Raw genomic sequence first — 19,087 nt, forward strand, 5'->3', positions numbered from 1 at the left:
TGAACCAAACACTACTGGTTCAAACATTTCCTCCATGCTCTCTGAGTATCTACTATGTGCCAGTCCTTGTGCAAACAAGGAGGCTGTCAGTGAACACTTGGAGAGAGAGAGGGATGGATGGGTGGGGGGATGGAGGTGGATGGACTGCTGGATGGATGGGTGGATGGATGGAAGGCTGATGGATGGGCGAATGGCAGCTAGAGGCCTGGATGGATGGATGGGTAGATGATGGATGGTGGGTGGATATCACTACTATCCAATGGCTTCACCCAGAGCAGCCTGAGACTCCCTTGTCACCCTTCTCACCAGTTTGTCACTTCACTTTCAAAAAGCCTTCTCCTCGCCCACAGAGCCATCAGATGGTCTCTACTGGTCCTCGGGCAGCAGCCACAGCCGGTACTTCCCCTCCCTCCCGCCATCCAGCAACCAGCCGAATCTGGAATCGATACTAGTAAACTGGGTGTGAACGGAAGCAGACAGCTCATTATTTGCCATTATTTACTCCTGAGTGAGTGCATTCCCGCCGCTTCCCCTTCCCTCGGTCTCTCCTCCTTGCTTCCCGCTTCTTGGGAACCGGCTCCAGCGCAGGCCGGCCGGCTCCTCCGCGGTTGGCCGCGGGGACCTGCGCGGGGAGGAGGGCCAGGCGGGAGGGCGCCGCAGCCTGGGAGCCCGTGCCCGGCCCGAGCGGCCCAGGGATCGCCCATGAGGCCTCCGCCGCGCGGGACTAGGCAGCCCTGCGGCTTGGCCCTGGGGCTCCTCGCCCTCTGCCTGGCGGCGGCGCGGGCTCTGCAAGGTAAGCGCGGGGCGGCGGGGGGCCCGGGGGGCTCGGGGCGGGGCGGGGGGCCCGGGAGGCTCGAGGGGGCTCGGGGAGCTCGGGGCGCGGCGGGGGGCCCGGGGAGCTCGAGGGGGCCCGGGGAGCTCGGGGCGCGGCGGGGGGCCCGGGGGGCTCGGGGTGCGGCGGGGGGCCCGGGGAGCTCGGGGGGGGCCCGGGGGGCTCGGGGCGCGGCGGGGGGCCCGGGGAGCTCGAGGGGGCCCGGGGAGCTCGGGGAGCTCGGGGCGCGGCGGGACTCGGGGGGCCGCAGGGGGCGGGGGGCTCGGGAGCGGCGGGGCGCACGGAGCGCCGGCGCGGCCCCGGGAGCCAGGGAGCGGCGGCGGGGCGCGGGAGGGGCGGCGGGGGCCGCGGAGCTCTGGGGCGCACGGAGCTGCGGGCGGGTCCCCGCGTCGCGGCCGGCAGCCACAGGCCCTGGCCCACCTCGGGGCCCGGGCGAGGGGCGGGCGCGTTCCCTGGGGCGCCGACGGCGGCGGGGGCACCCGCTGAGCCGAGGCTCTCCGCCCGCGCCCCGGGGCGCTCCGAGGTGCCCGCTGCGGCCCCGCGCGGCCGGGCGTTATCAGAGCCGGAAGCCGGCGGGGAGATAACCTCCTTTGCAGTATTTTCTGTTTCTTTTTCCTGGAATAACGAGGACTGCGGCCGCGGCGTCCCCGACCCCCAAGGGCACGCGGGCCCCGCTCCGACGGTGGGGACCCCTCGACCTCCGCGGGCTTCCCCCGTCACCCAGATGAACCCACGGCCACGTCTCTTGAAGAAAAGGGGTTCTGGGGGTTCGGGTCGGGTACTGGGGCCTGGGTTCCTCAGGCTGGAGGTGTCCTCGCACCGTGCACCGAGTGGCGGGCCCCGGCGGGTTGGCCCCAGAGTATCCCTATTTGGAGGAGTCTGCGCAAACTCCCACGACACGAACCACAGATTGTACCAGTTTAACCTTCTCATCTCATCCAGAACATTATTGTCCTCCCCATTTTGCAGATTAGTCCATTGAGATTTAGAGTAACGGGTGCAGGGCCATTGGAGGTGGGAGCACCTGCAGTAAAAGCCAGCACAATTAAGAGCCTATGCATTCACCATCCCTCAGCCTTTACAGGACTTCTCTCTTCGAATCCCCAAGGCATTTCTGTAAGTGCCACTCTATCACTTTTCACTGTTTCACAAGTGAGGAAACCGAGGCACGCAGAGGTTTTTGCTTGTACAGTCACCAGATACTCAGTCCAGACCCGGGCAATCTCGCACTGGACCCTTTACACTGCTCTGGCTAGAGCCCCGCTTTGGAGACTGCAAACCTCAGAAACCTAGAAAGATTGGGATAGATCATATACACTTCTGGAGGCCTGTTGAGAAAGAAGTAACTGGTTGTTAGTCCTTCGGGTAGGTCGGTGTGTCTGGCGTTGCAGTGAGCTTTTCGGTTGTTTTTCAGCCCTCCGACACGTTTCCACCTGCCATTCTTCTACAACATCTGTGCAGATGTTCCTGACACTCTGGGCCAACCATTTGCTACAGTGCATAATTCATTCATTCCCATTGCTGGCACCCTCGGCCTGTAGGAAGCAGGCCACAGTGGGGGAACCTAGTTCACAGTCGTGCCCTTAGAGAGCAAACGAGGGCACCAGCTTGCAGCAATGAGCCCTGAGAGGCCGCAGATGCTAATGTTCTGGGAGCCCCAGAGGTTCAGAACCTGGCACGGAGAACTGGCCCGCTGAGTCATTCATGGCCCAGTCCCCAGGAGAACAGGGGAACAGAGAGCAGGCTGAGTCTGGGTCTGAGGAGGGAGTGGATAGGCCAGGAGCAACCACCACTAGAATGGAGCTGTGCGGTCAGGGCTCTGCTGGGGGTGGGACGGGTGGGAGGGGGAGGGAGAGTCAGTGTAGGAGGAATCTCACTGAAGCCCCTGGAGAGGCCCAGATCCATTACTCCAAGACAAGGCCCTACTGGTCACCTGGTGCTGCCATCTGTCTGGCTCACATTTACTGAGCACCTATTAAGCATCGAGCTCTTCACTGGCCCTTGACGAAACAGAGACATACAAGCTGAGGTCTCTCTCTGCACAGTCATTTTAGATATATATATGGTGGGTTTGTATACATATAAAAGTACTCAGCAAAAAAAAAAAAAATGGTGCAATATGCTCGTTATTCAGAAACCTAGTGTTTACACCACTTTCTTTTCAACTCTACCCACATTGAGAAGCAGAGATCTTGCACATTGCCCTTGGCTGTTATACCTGTGTCATCCTATAAATATTCTGCTTTGTACTTAGCCAGCCCTGTCCTGCTAGACATTTGAGCTTTCAGTGTTCAGCCCCCACTCAGGCGAGAGCAGCCCCCCTTCCACAGGATGGATGACAAGTACAATGGCTATGATATGCACATCATAGGGACAACATGGCATGCCTTGCACACACACTTCCTTTCCACAGGGGTAGTGCTCAAAAAAATTATTGGAGGATTAAATGAAGCTATTGAGAGAGTGGTGAGGGCTTTCAAACAGAAAATCATCCAGATTTCTTAATTTCTGATCTCCAAGAGAGATCTGATATAGTCTATGCTGGTCTGGGATGGGGCTATAGTCAGGAGACCCTCCTTTCTCCATTAATTATCACCAGGACCTAAGGACACCTATATATTTCATTCCCTATAAAACTTTTTCTTTAACATTTATTATTATTTACTTATGCATAATTGGCATACAATGTTATACTACCTTAAAGTGTACACCATATTGATTAGATAATTCTATATATTATTCAGTGCTCATCAAGATAAGTATAGTCACCAAGAACATTGTTAAGAAATGATTGACGGAGGGCAGCTGGGTGGTTCACTTGGTTAAGGGACCTACTCTTGATTTCGGCTCAGGTTATAATCTCAGATCAAGCCCTGTGTGAAGCTCTCTGCTCAGAGTGGAGTCTACTTGAGATTCTCTCTCCCTCTCACTATCCCTCTGTGCCTCCCCTGGCTTATTTGTGCTCTCTTTAAAAAAATAAATAAAATCTTTAAAAAAAATTTTTTTTTTTTCAGAGAGAGAGAGAGAGGCAGAGACACAGGCAGAGGGAGAAGCAGGCTCCATGCAGGGAGCCTGATATGGGACTCCATCCTGGGTCTCCGGGATCACGCCCTGGACTGAAGGTGGTGCTAAATTGCTGAGCCATCCGGGCTGCCCTAAAAATTTTTTTTGAATGATTGACTGTGTATCCTATGCTGTACTTTTTCATCTCCATATTGTATTTATTTTGTAACTGAAAGTTTCTATCTCTGCATCCTGTTTACCCATCCTCTGACCCACCTCCCCTCTGGCAACTACCAGTTCTCTGTATATAAGAATCTGTTTCTGCTTGTTTATTTGTTCATTGGTTTTGTTTTTTAGACTCCACATTTAAGTGAAGTAATATGGTATTTGTGTTATCCATGTCTTATTTCACTTAACGTAATTCCCCCTAGGTCTGGCCCATGTTGTCAGAAATGGCAAGGTGTCATTCTTTTTTATGGCCTAGTAATACTCCAGTGTGTGTGTGTGTGTGTGTGTGTGTGTATACATACACCTCATCTTCTTTATCCATCCCTCAGTCAATGAACACTTGGGTTGCTTCTTTGCTATTGTAAATAATGCTGCAGTAAACAAAGGAGTACATGTATCTTTTCAAATTAGTGTCTTTGTTTTCTTTGGATAAATATCCAGCAGTGGAATTACTGGATCGTATGATAGTTCTATTTTTAATTTTGGGGGGAACCTCCATACTGTTTTCCACAGTGGCTGCACCAGTTTACATTCCCACCAGCAGTACATGAGGGTTACCTTTTCTCCATTCTCACCAACACTTGTTATTTCTTGTCTTTCTGATAGTAGTTACTCTAACCTGTGCAAAGTGATAGCTCATTGTGGTTTTGATTTGCATTTCCTAATGCTTGCTGATGCTGAGCATCTTACAGATGGCGTCTGTTGGCCATCTGTATGTCTTTGGAAAAATGGCTAGTCAGATATTCTTCCCATTTTTAAATCAGGTTGTTTGGGTTTTTTGGTGTTGAATTGTAGAAGTTCTTTATGTATCTTGGATATTAACCCCTTATCAGATATATCATTTGTAAATATCTTCAATAGGTTACCTTTTTGTTTTGATGGTTTCCTTTGCTGTGCAAATACTTTGTATTTCGGTGTAGTCCTGATTATTTTTGCTTTTGTTCCCCTTGCCTGAGGACACATATCTAGAAAAATGTTGCTAAGGCTAATATCAAAGAGATTACTGCCTGTTTTCTTTTAGGAGTTTTATCAATTCAGGTTTCACAGGTCTTTAATCCATTTCAGTTAATTTTTGTGTGTGATGTAAGCAAGGGGTTCAGTTTTCCCCACATCATTTATTGAAGAGACTGTCTTTTCCCCATTATAAATTCTTGCCTCATTTGTTGTAAGTTAATTGACTATACAACCATGAGTTTATTTCTGGTCTTTGTGTTCTGTTCTTTTGATCTCTGTGTCTCTGTGCGCCTACCACACAGTTTTTATTATTATAGTTTTGTAGTGTATCTTGAAATCCGGGATTGAGATAACCTTCAGCTTTGTACTTCTTTCTCAGGACTGAGTGGCTGGCTATTTGGGGTCTTTGTGGTTCCATACAAATTTTAGTTCTGTGAAAAATGATATTGGCATTTTGATAGGGATTGCATTGAATCTGTAGTTTGCTTAGGATAACATGGACATTTTAATGCTATTAATTCTTCCAATCCATGACCATAGTATATCTTTCCATTTGTTTGTGTTGTCCTCAATTTCTTTCATCAATGCTATTTTTCATCAATGTTCTTTCATCAGTATAGTTTTCAGAGTACAGGTCTTTCACCTCCTTGGTTAAGTTTATTCATATGTACTTTGTTCTTGTTGGTGCTACTGTAAATGGAATTGTTTTCATAATTTCTCTTCCTGCTACTTCATTATAGTGTATAGAAATACAACCGATTTTTGTATGTTAATTTTGTATTCTGCAACTTTACCGGATTCATTTCTTTAGGATTTTCTACATATAGCATCATGTCATCTGCAAATAGGTTTACTTCCTTTTTTTTTTTTTTTTAAGATTTATTTATTTATTTCGGGGCGGGGGGCAGAGACACAGGCAGAGGGAGAAATAGGCTTCATGCAGGGAGCCCAACATGGGACTCAATCCTGGGTCTCCAGGATCACACCCTAGGGCTGCAGACGGCGCTAAACCGCTGAGCCACCGGGCCTGCCCCTAGGTTTACTTTCTTACTAGTATGGCTCCTTTTCATTCTTTGTCTCATCTGCTTGCTATAGCTAGGATTTCTAATACTATGTTGAATCAGAGTGGTGAGAGTGGATATCCTTGTCTTGTTCCTGATCTTAAAGGAAACACTTTCCATTTTTCACCACTGAGTATGTTATAAGCTGTGGATTTTATGTATGGCCTTTATTATGTTGAGGTATGTATCCTCTAACCGCACTTTGTTGAGGTTTTCACCATGAACGGAAGTTGTACTTTGTCTAATGCTTTTTCTGCATCTGTTGAGATAATCATATGGTTTTTATTCTTCCTCTTGTTAATGTGATGTATCACCTTGAATGATATGCAGATATTGAACCACCTTAGCATCCTTGGATTAATCCCGCTTGATTGTGGTGAATGACTTTTTTATGGTTTTGTGGAATTCTGTTTGCTGTTTTGTTGAGGATTTTTGCATCTATGTTCATCAGGGATATTGGCCTATAATTTTCTTTCTTTCCTTCTTTCTTTCTTTCTTTCTTTCTTTCTTTCTTTCTTTCTTTCTTTCTTTCTTTCTTTCTCTCTTTCTTTCTTTCTTTCTTTCTCTCTTTCTTTCTTTCTTCTTTCTTTCTTCTCATGTGTTTGGTTTTGGTATCAGGGTAATGCTGGCCTCATAGAATGAATTTGGAAGATTTATTTCCTCTTCTATTTTTGGAATAATTTGAGAAGAATAGGTATTAAGTCTTCTTTAAATGTGTCATAGAATTCACCCGAGAAGCCATCTGGTCCTGGACTTTCTGTTGGGGTTTTTTTTATTTTAACAGATTTTATTACTAGTAATTGATCAGTTCAGGTTTTCCATGTCTTCCTTTTTCTTTTCTTTTTTAAAGATTTTGTTTATTTATTCATAAGAGATACAGAGAGAGAGGCAGAGACGTAGGCAGAAGGAGAAGCAGGCTCCTCAAGGGTAGCCCGATGTGGGACTCGATCCTGGAACTCCAGGACCACATCCTGAGCCAAAGGCAGACGCTCAACCACCGAGCCACCCAGGTGTCCCTTTCCATGTCTTCTTGGTTCATTTCTGAAAGAGTGTATGTTTCTGGGAATTTATCCATTTCTTCTAGGTGGTTCAATTTGTTAGCATATACATTTTCATCATATTCTGTTGTAATTCTTTGTATTTCTGTGGTATTGGTTGTTATTTCTCCTCCTTCATTTCTGATTTAATTAATAGAGTCCTCTCCATTTTTTTCTTGATGAGTCCGGATAAAAGTTGATCAATTTTATCTTTTCAAAGCACCAGCTCTTGGCTTTCATTAATTTTTTTTCTGTTTTTTTTTTTTTTCAGTCTCTTTCGTTTATTTCTGCTGTAATCTTTATTATTTTCCTTATTTCCACTGGCTGTGGACTTTTTTCTCCTTTTCCAACCCCTTTATGTGTACAGTTAGATTGTTTGAGATTTTTCTTGTTTATTAAGGTAGACCTATTGCCATAAACTTCCCTCTTAGAACTGCTTTGCTACGTCCCAAAGATTTTGGACTGTTGTATTTTCGTTTTCATTTGTCTCCATGTATTTTTTTTCATTTCCTCTTTGATTTCTTTATTGACTTGGTTAGTAGCATGTTGTTTAGCCTCCATGTGTTTGTGGTTTTTCCAGTCTTTTTCTCGTAATTGATTCCTAGTTTCATATGGTTGTGGTGCAAAAGATGCTTGATATAATTTCAATCCTCTTAAATTTATTGAGACTTGTTTTGTGGCCTACTGTGGGACCTACTCTGGAGGATGTTCCATGTTCACTTGAAAAAATATGCAGTCTGTTGTTTTTGGATGGAATGTTCTGTACATATTTGTTTGTCTGGTCTAATGTGTTGTTCAAAGCCACTATTTCCTTGTTGATTTTCTGTCTGGATAATCTATCCATTGATGTATGTAGTGTGTTAAAGTTCCCTACTATTACTGTATTATGTTAATTTCTTCCTTTATCTCTGTTAATAGTTGCTTTATGTATTTAAGAACTCTGTGTTGGGCAGCCCTGGTGGTGCAGCAGTTTAGCACCGCCTGCAGCCCGGGGTGTGGTTCTGGGGACCCGGGATCAAGTCCTGAGTCGGGCTCCCTGTGTGGAGCCTGCTTCTCCCTCTGCCTGTGTCTCTGCCTCTCTCTCTCTCTCTCTCTCTCTCTCTCTCTCTGTGTGTGTCTCTATGAATAAATAAATAAATCTTAAAAAAAAAAAAGAACTCTGTGTTGGGTGCATAGATATTTGCAATTGTTATATCCTCTTGTTGGACTGATTCCTCTGTCATAATGTAGTGTCTTTTTTTCTCTTGCTACAGTCTTCATTTTAAAGCCTCTTATGTCTGATAGAAATACTGCTACCCTGGCTTTTTTTTCTCCTCCCATTTGCATGGTATATGCTTTTGGTTTTGTTTGGTTTGGTTTTGAGAGAGAGAGAGAGAGAGAGAGAGAGCCAGTGGGTGGGTGGTGAAGAGAGAGAGAGGGAGAAAATCCCAAACAGGCTCCATTCTCAGTGCAGAGTCTTGATGCAGGGCTGATCCCACAACGCTGACACCCTGACCTGAGCCAAAATTAAGAGTCAGCTGCTCAACCAGCTGAGCTACCCAGGTGGCCCCTGCATGGTATGTTTTTCAAGCCTTTCACTTCAGTCTGTATGTGTCTTTAGATCTGAAATGAGTTTCTTGTAAGCAGCATAAATGGGTCTTTTTTTTTTTTATCCATTCAGTAACCTTATGTCCTTTGATTGGAGCCTTTAGTTCATTTACATGTAAAGTAATTACTTTTTTTTTTAAGATTTTATTTATTCATGAGAGACACACGCACAGAGAGAGGCAGAGACACAGGCAGAGGGAGAAGCAGGCTCCAAGCAGGGAGCCGATGTGGGATTTGATCCCGGGACTCCAGAATCACGCCCTGGGCTGAAGGCAGGCGCTTAACCGCTGAGCCACCCAGGGATCCCCAATGTAAAGTAATTACTGATGGGTGTGTACTTATTGCCATTTTGTTCATTTTTTTCCTGGTAGTTATGTAGTTCTTCTGTTTCTTTCTTCTCTTGCTCTCTTACTTTGTGGTTTCGATTGGTTGTCTCTAGTGTTATGTTTGGATTCCTTTCTCTTTGCTTTTTGTGCACCTATTACAGGTTTTTGATTTGTGGCTAACATTGAGTTCATCTATAACATCTTATGTGTAAAGAAGTCTATATTAGGTTAACAGTTGCTTAAGTTTGAACACATTCTAAAAGCATGAAATTTTATTCCCCCTCCACATTTTATGTATATGTTGTCATATTTTACATGTTCTTTTTCTTTAACAGTATTTTAAAAAATATTTTATTTATTTATTCATGAAAGACACAGAGAGAGAGGCAGAGACACAGGCAGAGGGAGAAGCAGGCTCCATGCAGGGAGCCCCATGTGGAACTCCATCCCAGGTCTCCAGGATCATGCCCGGGCCTGAAGGCGGCGCTAAGCCGCTGAGCCACCCGGGCTGCCTCTATTTTACATGTTCTTATTTTGCATATCCCTTTTGTAGCTATAACTGATTTTACTATTTTTGTATTTTAATCTCCATATCAACTTTGTAACTGGTCAACCTGCTATTTAACTAGGTGTTGGCTTTTACTCATGACATTTTTTCCCTTTTATAATTCTTTAAATTTCTAGTTATGGCCTTTTCTTTCCACTCAAAGAATTCCCTTTAACATTTCTTGTGAGGCTGGTTTCATGGTGATGAACTCTTTTAACTTTTGTTTGTCTGGGAAATTCTCTCCTTCTATTCTGAATGATTACCTTGCCAGGTAAGGCATTTTTGGTTGTAGGTTTTTCCCTTTTAGCACTTTGAGCATACCAGGCCACTCCTTCTGACTTGCAAAATTTCTGCTGAGAAATCAGTGGATAGCCATGTGGAGTTCCTCTTATATGTAATTGTTTTCTTTTTTCTTGCTGTTTTTAAAATTTAAAGTTCAATGATTTTTTTGTTTTTTATTTTTTTTAAGATTTTTTTTTCTTTATTTGAGAGAGAGAGAGTGGAGGGGCAGAGGGAGATGGAGATGAAGAGGGAAAGAATCCCGAGCAGGCTCCACAGAGTGCAGAGCCCTACAGGGGACTTGGCCCCACATCCCTGAGACCCTGACCTGAACTGAAACCAAGAGTTGGATGCCCAACTGACTAAGCCACCCACGAGCCCCTACGTTTTGTTATTTTAATTATGTGTCTTAGTGTGAACCTCCTAGGGTTAATCTTGTTAGGGGTTCTCTTTGCTTCCTAGATCAGGATGTCAGTTTCCTTCCCCAGATAACTGTTAATTCTTCAAATAAGTCTTCTCCCCTTTTCTCTCTCTCTTCTCCTTCTGGGATCTCTATAATGCAAATGTTATTACATATGATGATTTCTCAGAGTTCCCTTAACTTATTCTCATTTTTTATGATTTTTTTCCCTTTTTGCTGCTCAGCTTAAAGGTTACTTTTCATTATCCTGTCTGCTGTGGTACTTTTTAAAAATATTTTTAAAATTTTCTAAGGTCAGAATGCATCAATAGCAAATCAGTAGCTTTTCTATAATCTCTGTTGGCCTGGACTAAAGTGAAGCCTTTCCTGAGAGGACATGTGTTACTTCTGGCAGTCACCAGGAGGCAGCTTATCTGGGGAGTAGGAAAGGCTTCATGGAAGAGGTGAGGCTGAGTCTTGAAGTAAGTGTGTAAGACAAGATGGAGAAGAGAATTCTAGGTATACAGCACGCATTCAAAAAATAGATGCATTATTGCTTTTGGGCCTGGCAGGGTCTGGACGTGCTAAAGAACAGAAGAGGAAGCTGCTGCCTTAGCATCCTCTACCAGGATCTTAGCAGAAACCTCACTCTGAGATCCTGCTGACGCTGTAAGTCCCTGGTCCAGTGCATTCAGGACCCTGGTTTGCCTGCACCTATGTTTTCCCTGGAGGTAGTAATCTATTTAGTTATCCAGAAGAAATGAGGGTAGGAGAGAGGCCAGATTGGCAAGTTCAGAGTTAGAAAATGATTTTCTCCTGAACTGGTTTGCTGGGCTGGAGAGGCACCAGTCAGCCCTGTGGGCAAAGGGGAGATGACACACCAGACCGTGAAGGGAGCACAGGATGTTCATCGTTCATGTGTGGTTCAGGAAACACATTGGCCGGTCCCATGCTAAGATGCACCCTGAGGGACAGCTCAGGCCTGTGCCATCCTGACTGCAGAGGGGCCTGACTGCTCTGAAATTTCCCAAGAAAGCCTCAGAGGGAGAAGGGGAAGAGCCTGGGTGACTGGTCCCAGTCCCAGAGGAAGATAACACATCCAAGTCACCTTCTTCCCTTGCTTGCACAAGACAAGGAGGATGGGCTGGCTCAGTGGCTCGCAGCCAAGGCCACACATTAGAGCCACCTGGGGGGACTTGTGAGCCCTACAGATATTCAGACCTACTCTAGAGAGTGAAGTGGGTATCTCCAAGGGCAGGACCCAGTACCGCTTTGTTTCTATTTTAAGTTCCTTGGGTGATTCTAACATGTGGCCAGGCGGTGCTCCTCGACAAGGCCGTTTCTAGGTCCCTTCCATTAGTCTTACTCTATGGAAACGGCTTGTCAGGAAGTATGCGTGTTTCTTCTACCTTCTGTTCTCAGAACATCCATCATTGTATGGCTGAGTCTCACATCTTTTTTTTTTTTTTTTTTAAGATTTATTTATTTACTTTTTAAAGAAAGAGTATGAGCTGGAGGGGGAGACGGAGTGGGAGAGGAAGAGAGAATCTCCAGCAGACTCCAAGCTGAACAAGGAGCCTGATGCGGGGCTCAATCTCACAACCCTGAGATCAGGACCCGAGCTGAAACCAAGAGTCAGACACTTCACCGACAGAGCCACCCAGGCACCCCTCATTTATGTCTTATTTATGGTTTGATCCTGACAAACCTATAGATAATTTCCCACCAGGCTTGGGTCAGGAGATAAGGCTGCTTGGCTTGGGAGTTCGGTTTGCTCAATAATAGTTCCTGAGTACCTACTATGTGAGAGGCACTGTGCCAGGAACTAAGGATACTCAGCAATAGGGGATGCCATGGCCCAGGGGGACGTCAGATCCTAACCTGATGATTTGCTGTTAGGTGCCCTGGGGCAAAGAAAGGGATTTACTTAGCTTGGTTGGAGTTGGAAAGAGGCTTCTTGAAGAGCAAGCCGGAAGGCCAAATAGGAGGTAGCCAGGTGAGCCAGGAGGGAGAAAGTTCTGAGTAACAGGAAATAATAAACACAGACACAGCACTGCCATCTTTTTTCCCTTTGTGCCAGTGGGCCAGTGGCAGGGTGACCATTCTTTAGTTAAACCAGCTTTTCCAACACTTGCCAATTTCTTCCATGTAATCTTACAAGTTCTGTAGCACGTAAAGGGATAGAGCTTGGGAAGGCTTTGGATCTTAGTGGAAGGTGCTGGAATCGTTCTTCTGATAGACCCTTACACTAATGCCACAGAATCAGGAGGGAGATGTGGGTCCCTTGGCACCAAGCAGTGACTCGAGAACCTCCTCTGAGGCTCCTTTCTCTACTCATATAATATCCCTGCCCCAGGCTCACCAGGGGAGTGGATCACATTCCTTTTGGAAGCCAATGCCCAGAAGCAAAACAGCAGGCCTGCTCTTTCCTGTTACCATCAACCACGCCTTCTGTGTACTTTGGGATGGGGTTTCAGGGGTTCCTGAACCAGAGCTTATTCTTTTCTGTCAGGTTTGAGAGCCGCAGCCTGATACCTGTCATATCATACACGCTGCTGGGCGCCGGCGATGCAGACCTGAGCTCGGGCCGTGCCCTTGCCGGCCGCTTCCAGCAGGGAGATGGGCAGTCGCTCCTCTAGAATGAACGCAAGGCAGGCCGGGAGCTGAAGAGGAGAAAAGCCAGCCTCTCCTGAGTTTTCTAATTGTTAATAACAGTTACAGGACAACAGTGTGTGTGGCTGTTTATGGAGCCCGTGCTTTGTGCCTGGTACTGCAACGGCTGCTTTCCATTCACCGTCACCCAGGTGCTATTAGTCCCCATTATACAGGTAAAGAAACTGAGGTTCAGAGGGTTCAGCAGTGACCATGGATCCGCCCCTGGGGTCAGAGCTGAGAGCTGATCTAGGAGGATGAGCCACTAACAGAGAGGAAATACAAGGAACTGGGGTAAGTGGGTGACAAGGAACAAGGAGCCCTGGGAACACAGAGCTGGGACCTCCAGCCTGGTGTTGAGCGATTAGGGAAGGCTTCCTGGAAGAAGTGATGTTTAAACTAAAATCTGCAGGATGAAGAATTGGCCCCTTTTTTTTTTGAATTGGCCCTTAGTCTCTCTGAAGGAGCAGCTTCGTGCCCTGGCCGTGGTATCCAGTCATGAGTGTGCCTGAATCCTTTGATTGCTCTATGCCCCTCTTCCTGGAGCCTTCAGGCGCCCTATAAACTCGTCCCAAGGAACTATTGGGATGTCACCTCACCTCATTTCTTCCTCAGTCCTCCTATTCCACACACATTTACTGCAGAGGAACCCGAGAACCGTACTTCCCAGTTTCCCAGGCTGGGCGCTGGCCCAGGCCCAGCCGTAAGCCGTGCAGCCCCGCTGTGCAGACGGCAGCCCCGGCGGTGCCCCACCCCCAGCCTATGCAGGACCAGCCAGCCGCCTCCACTGTGCCTGGCTTCCCTGGCATCTGAGTAGAAATGCAGCCCATGGCCATTCAGAAGAGCTCAGCTTTCCAGCAAGGATGGTAGAAAGATTCCAGAAGGAATTCCACAAGGAGGAGTTTCAGTTCATCCAGTCTCTTCACATACTTTCGCAAGGAAATCACAGATTTACAGATGCTCATTCCGGTCTATACCTGCTATGTGATTTGGGAAGGACCAGGCTCCTCCACCAACACTCCAGCCTCTAGTCTCAAATAGACTGCTTCAATCCCTGGCCCAACTCCAGCTTCTGCTTACACAGCCCTGGTGATGGGGAGCTCACTACCTCAGTGAGCAGCTCAGTGGATCTTCTAGGAATTTTCACTAATAATAGCTAGTATCGGGGATCCCTGGGTGGCTCAGTGGTTTAGTGCCTGCCTTCGGCCTGGGGCGCAGTCCTAGAGTCCCGGGATCGAGTCCCTCATGGGGCTCCCTACATGGAGCCTGCTTTTCCCTCTGCCTGTGTCTCTGCCTCTGTCTCTCTATGTGTGTCTCTCATGAATAAATAAATAAAATCTTTAAAAAATAATAATAATAGCTAGTATTTATTGAGTGATCACCAAGCATTAGAAACGGTGCCAAGCTCCTTACATGTACTGTCTCACTTCATTCTGCTGCAGGAACTGAGCACAGCACTATCATAGTATGTTTATTTCATAAGTACTATAACTGAGAATGACAGAAACTAAGGAATTTACCTCAGATTACTGGCCAACCTAAATTTTGACTCGAGAGTCCAAGAATGTGTCCATTATACCCTCACAGCCTCAATTCTGTTTACCAGAACCTGTGTCCTCTCAGTCTTTACCCACTAGATGTCATTCTGGCCATGATCCGGTCTCCCACATCGTCCTTTCTCCAAGACTACAAGTTCTGCAGCAGAGGCAGGTCCCCTGCGTCGTATAAGTGGTGTTGGCGTTGTTGGAGAAGAGGAAGGACTGGCCTGCAGGCATGCTAGCAGCGTCCTTAGTACCCCCCGGGCCCCAAAAGCTTGCAGAATCTTTTTTTTTTTTAAGATTTTATTTATTTACTCATGAGAATACACAGGAGAGAGAGAGAGGCAGAGGGAGAAGCAGGCTCCATGCAGGGAGCCCGACGTGGGACTCGATCCCGGGTCTCCAGGATCACGCCCTTGGCTGAAGGCAGCGCTAAACCGCTGAGCCACCCGGGCTGGCCAAGCTTGCAGAATCATAACTGTCAAAGCTTTAACCGTGGGGTCCTAGGACCAGCAGCAGCATTACCTAGCCACATGTTAGAAATGCCAACTCCGTGGCCTCACCCTTTACCTACTGAATGAGGAACCGGAGGGGGCCCAGCAACTGTATTTGAACAGGCCCTGCAGTGATTCTGATGCTGAAAATGATTATTGCACTGGGGAAGAAGAGCAAGTGGAACTGCTCCCTAAGCCCAGAGCATCGCTAGAAATAATACAGTTTGAAGATGCCAGAAAAAATTCATTTCCCCCAAATAGCTCACTGAAAGGGCTGTCGCAGACTTTCCTGTCTCACCTGTCAGCCCTTCACTGCTTTGGCTTTAGGCTTTAGTAAGTGTCCCTTTGAAGGGTTAGGAGTTTCAGCTGTTAACTCCTTACTGCAGATTCACTCAGGAGTCACCGAGCTTGGCTGCATCCCAGGGATTTTTAAAAATCCATAGAAGTGGGATGCCTGGGTGGCTCAGTGGTTGAGCATCTGCCTTTGGCTCAGGTCGTGATCCTGGGGTCCTGGGATCCAGTCCCACATCAGGCGAGGAGCCTGCTTCTCCCTCTGCCTCTTTCTGTGTGTATCTCTCATGAATGAATAAATAAAATCTTTTTTATAAAATCCACAGAGGCCTGGGTCCCCCCCCACTCCTACCCCCATCCCCACCCCACCCCCCCTAAAGATTCTGAATTCATTAGCCCAGGCTAGGATTTTTAAAAGCTTCCCCAGATGATCTGATGGTCAGTTGAGGATGTCAGGATTCAATCAGGATTCTCAGCCATGGTGGGAATAGGTGGATGAGGCCAAGTTTCCCACCTAGGCCCAGTCAGCGGTGGCCGGGGGGCAGCCGAGAGGCCTTCTCTTTGGGGACTCTGAGAAAGACGGCGGCGAGTGCCTTAGGCACGGAATTAATAACGGCCACTGACCCCAGCTGGTGCTCTGCAAATGTCAGTCCCTTCGCGTCCCTCCCTAAGTGCTTGTTGAGTGAAAGGAGACTGGATTGAGTTCTTAGGGCCTTTGTCTGGGCAAGAAGTCAGGGAAGGGAGGTCCTCCTGCACCCTTGGAAACTGCTCCTCCTGTCAAGTTCTCACCCCCACATGGATTTTTGGTTGGTTTATTATTATCATTATTGGATTATTGACAGCTGAGCGGGGATGGTCCCTAATTACAGATGAGGAAATGGCAGGCCAGAGGTCAAGGCCTTTCAGAGCGAGCCAGCCGGGGTGTGGCACCGAGTGCGAGTGCGAGTGCGGTGGCCTTCCCCGGCCGCAGCTGCCCCCCGCCCCCGACCCCTCTGCCCCCGCAGGCAGGGGGGCCTTCCCAGCATCTGAGGAAGGCGGAGCTCCTGTTGGCCTGTGGGGCTCCCACCCCGAGGTCAGAGGAGCCACGAGGGACACCGGGAGCAGGAAGAGGAATTTGGAGGGACTTGGTCGGAGGAACCGTGCAAAAGGGCACCCGTGGACAGGGAGAAGCGGGGAGACAGGATGGAAGGCCCCCTGGAGGCCACGTGCATGAACCCGTGCTGGAAACCGTGTGCTTTGCTGCTGTGGAGGGACGTCTGCCCGCGGTGTGGACTGCTCACATTTGAGCAGAGGGGAAGCAGAGCGTTGTTGGCCCTTGTCTAGGCAGATACGAAAGCACAGAGGCCGATGGCGCTTAAGGGGCTGGCAAGAGTGTGTGGAACACGCCAGGCCGCGGGAGCCAGGCTGGCTCGGAGGGAAGTGAGGACTCGGGGTAGGGAAGAGTGGAGGGAGGCGGAGGGGAAAGACTGAGGAGGCCAGCGGGAGCCGTGGATCAGCAAACACCAAGGAGAGAAGGCTGCTCCACTGGAGGCCGAGGGAGAACGTTCTGGTAGGCAAACATGCTGGATGGGTTGTCCAGGGGGTGGGGGCTGCTGGAGGTACTTACAACGATGACCCCATGATAGAGTTGCCAATGTGCTTGAGGAACGAAGAAGAAAGACTAGAGTAGGGGAGGGGCGCCTGGGCGGCTCAATCCGGTAGGCGGCTGCCTTCAGCTCAGGTCATGATCCCAGGGTCCTGGGATCGAGCTCTGCCTTGGTCAGCAAGGAGTCTGCTTCTCCTTCTTCCTCTCCCTCTGTGATCTCTCTTGCACTCTCTCAAATCTAAAAAAAAAAAACAAAAAAAAAACGACGAGGGACTTCTCATGCTGTTGAGGAGAGCGTGGAGCAACTTCAAGAGAACAGAATTTTATTTTGCAAGGCAGTGGAGAAGTGACTTTTTAAAATTTTTATTTATTCATGAGAGACACAGAGAGGCAGAGACACAGACAGAGGGAGAAGCAGGCTCCCTGCGGGGTGCCCGATGTGGGACTCGATCCCAGGACCACACCCTGAGCTTCATCGCTGAGCCACCCAGGTGTCCCAAGAAGTGATTCTCTTAAACCAGTGCTGTCCCAGAGAAATATAATGCAAGCCACATATGTAATTTTGAATTTTCTGGTGGCCACGTTAAACAAGTAAAAAGAAACAGGTGTAATCTAATACTATATTTTTAACCCAATATACTCAAGATACTATTTCAACATGTAATCAATGTAAAAAAATTACTGAGACCTTTTTACATTCCGTTTAACATACTGAGTACTGTCTTCAAAATCCAGTGTGTAGTTTACACTTAAAGCACATCTCCATTCAGACTAGCTAATTTCAAGTGCTCAGTAGCATGTGGCTAGAGGCACCTGGGTGGCTCAGCTCAGGTCATGATCCCAGGGTCCTGGGATGGAGCTGGGACTGGACTCAGGCTCCCTGCTCGGTGGGGGGCCTGCTTATCCCTCTCCCTCTGCTGAGTTCTCTGGCTCACAAGCATGCATCATCTCACTCTCTCTAAATCTTTTTTTTTTTTTTTAAGATTTTATTTATATATTCATGAGAGACACAGGCAGTGGGAGAAGGAGGCTCCATGCAAGGAGCCCGACATGGGACTCAATCCTGGGTCTCCAGGATCACACCCTGGGCTGAAGGCGGCGCTAAACCGCTGCACCACCTGGGCTGCCCTCTCAAAATCTTTAAAAAAAAAGTCGCATGTGGCTAGCAGCTCCCATTCTGGCAAGGCCAGGTAAGGGGACTGTTGCTTCTAATGACATGGGTCTCCTAAGTCTCTACCAGCACTGAGCCTTGTGCTATTTTGGGAAACATAAGAGGTATAATACTCCACTCCACCTCTATACTCAGTGTTTTATTTTATTAGAGGCAGTTGTGGGGGCACTGAAAACACATTGGGTTCTAGCCAGAGCTCTCATTTTCTACTTGGTGAGACCTCGGGCTCGGCATTCTTCCTCGGGGCCTCTGTGTCCTTGCCCTAAAGTAAAGATCAAATAAGCAAGTGAAGCAAAAAGCATAGTTTTTTTTTTTTTTTTTTTTTTTAAAGATAAGCCATTTCTTTTTTTGAATATTTTTATTTAGTTATTCATGAGAGACAGAGGAAGAAGCAGGTTCCATGCAGGGAGCCCGACGTGGGACTCGATCCCGGGACTATAGGATCTCGCCCTGGGCCAAAGGCAGGTGCTAAACCCTGAGCCACCCAGGGATCCCCCAAAGCACAGTTCTTTAACTCAGGTCTCCTGCCGGCCTCCCCGGCCTCCCCAGCCTCCCCGGTGGAGACAGTGCTTGTGAAGCACTTTGTTAATTGCACACACGTGCATTTTCAAATGCAAAAAAATCTGTTGCTCAGACCCAACGTTGGCATGCATCTTATTTATTTTTAGGACCATTTATTTATTTATTTATTTATTTATTTATTTATTTATAGCAATTCACAAACTTGCTAAGATAGTCCCAACTGTTCAAAAGGGTAGAAAGTGAAATGTAAAGCTTTCTTCCATGCAGACGTCCATTCCTTCTCCAGAGATCCCCACAGCCCTGGCTTTTGCAGTATCCTCCAGGAGATTTTCTGTGCTATATACGGATGAGCTGGCGTCTATGCACATAGAGTTACTTAAATGCAAGTATTCCTTACATACTGTTCTTCCTTGTGCGATTTCATTTCATGTTACTTTTGAGATAACCTAATATCTGTGCATATAGATGTATCTCATTTTTTAAATGTCTGTAGTATGAGAATGTGAATATTGATAATTTGTTTAGCCAGTTGCGACACAGTGAGAAATCTGTATTTGGTCCCTTCTGCCTGGCTCCTGAC

The 19,087-nt window shown here is 47.4% G+C and overlaps 1 protein-coding gene across 2 annotated transcripts in view; it reads left to right on the forward strand.

Annotated features, from left to right (window-relative positions):
• Window positions 1–213: 213 nt before the first annotated feature.
• Window positions 214–19,087, forward strand: part of VSTM5 (V-set and transmembrane domain containing 5) — a 32,047-nt gene continuing 13,173 nt past the window's right edge. The window contains exon 1 of one of the 2 annotated variants that reach the window (XM_049098953.1): window positions 214–508. In XM_049098953.1, the coding sequence (XP_048954910.1) occupies window positions 226–508 (283 nt within the window). In that variant the 5' untranslated portion in view covers window positions 214–225. The other variant, XM_025419283.3, reaches the window with a different exon arrangement.

Source organism: Canis lupus, chromosome 21 (genome assembly GCF_003254725.2).
Source record: "Canis lupus dingo isolate Sandy chromosome 21, ASM325472v2, whole genome shotgun sequence".
Classification (NCBI taxonomy): domain Eukaryota; kingdom Metazoa; phylum Chordata; class Mammalia; order Carnivora; family Canidae; genus Canis; species Canis lupus.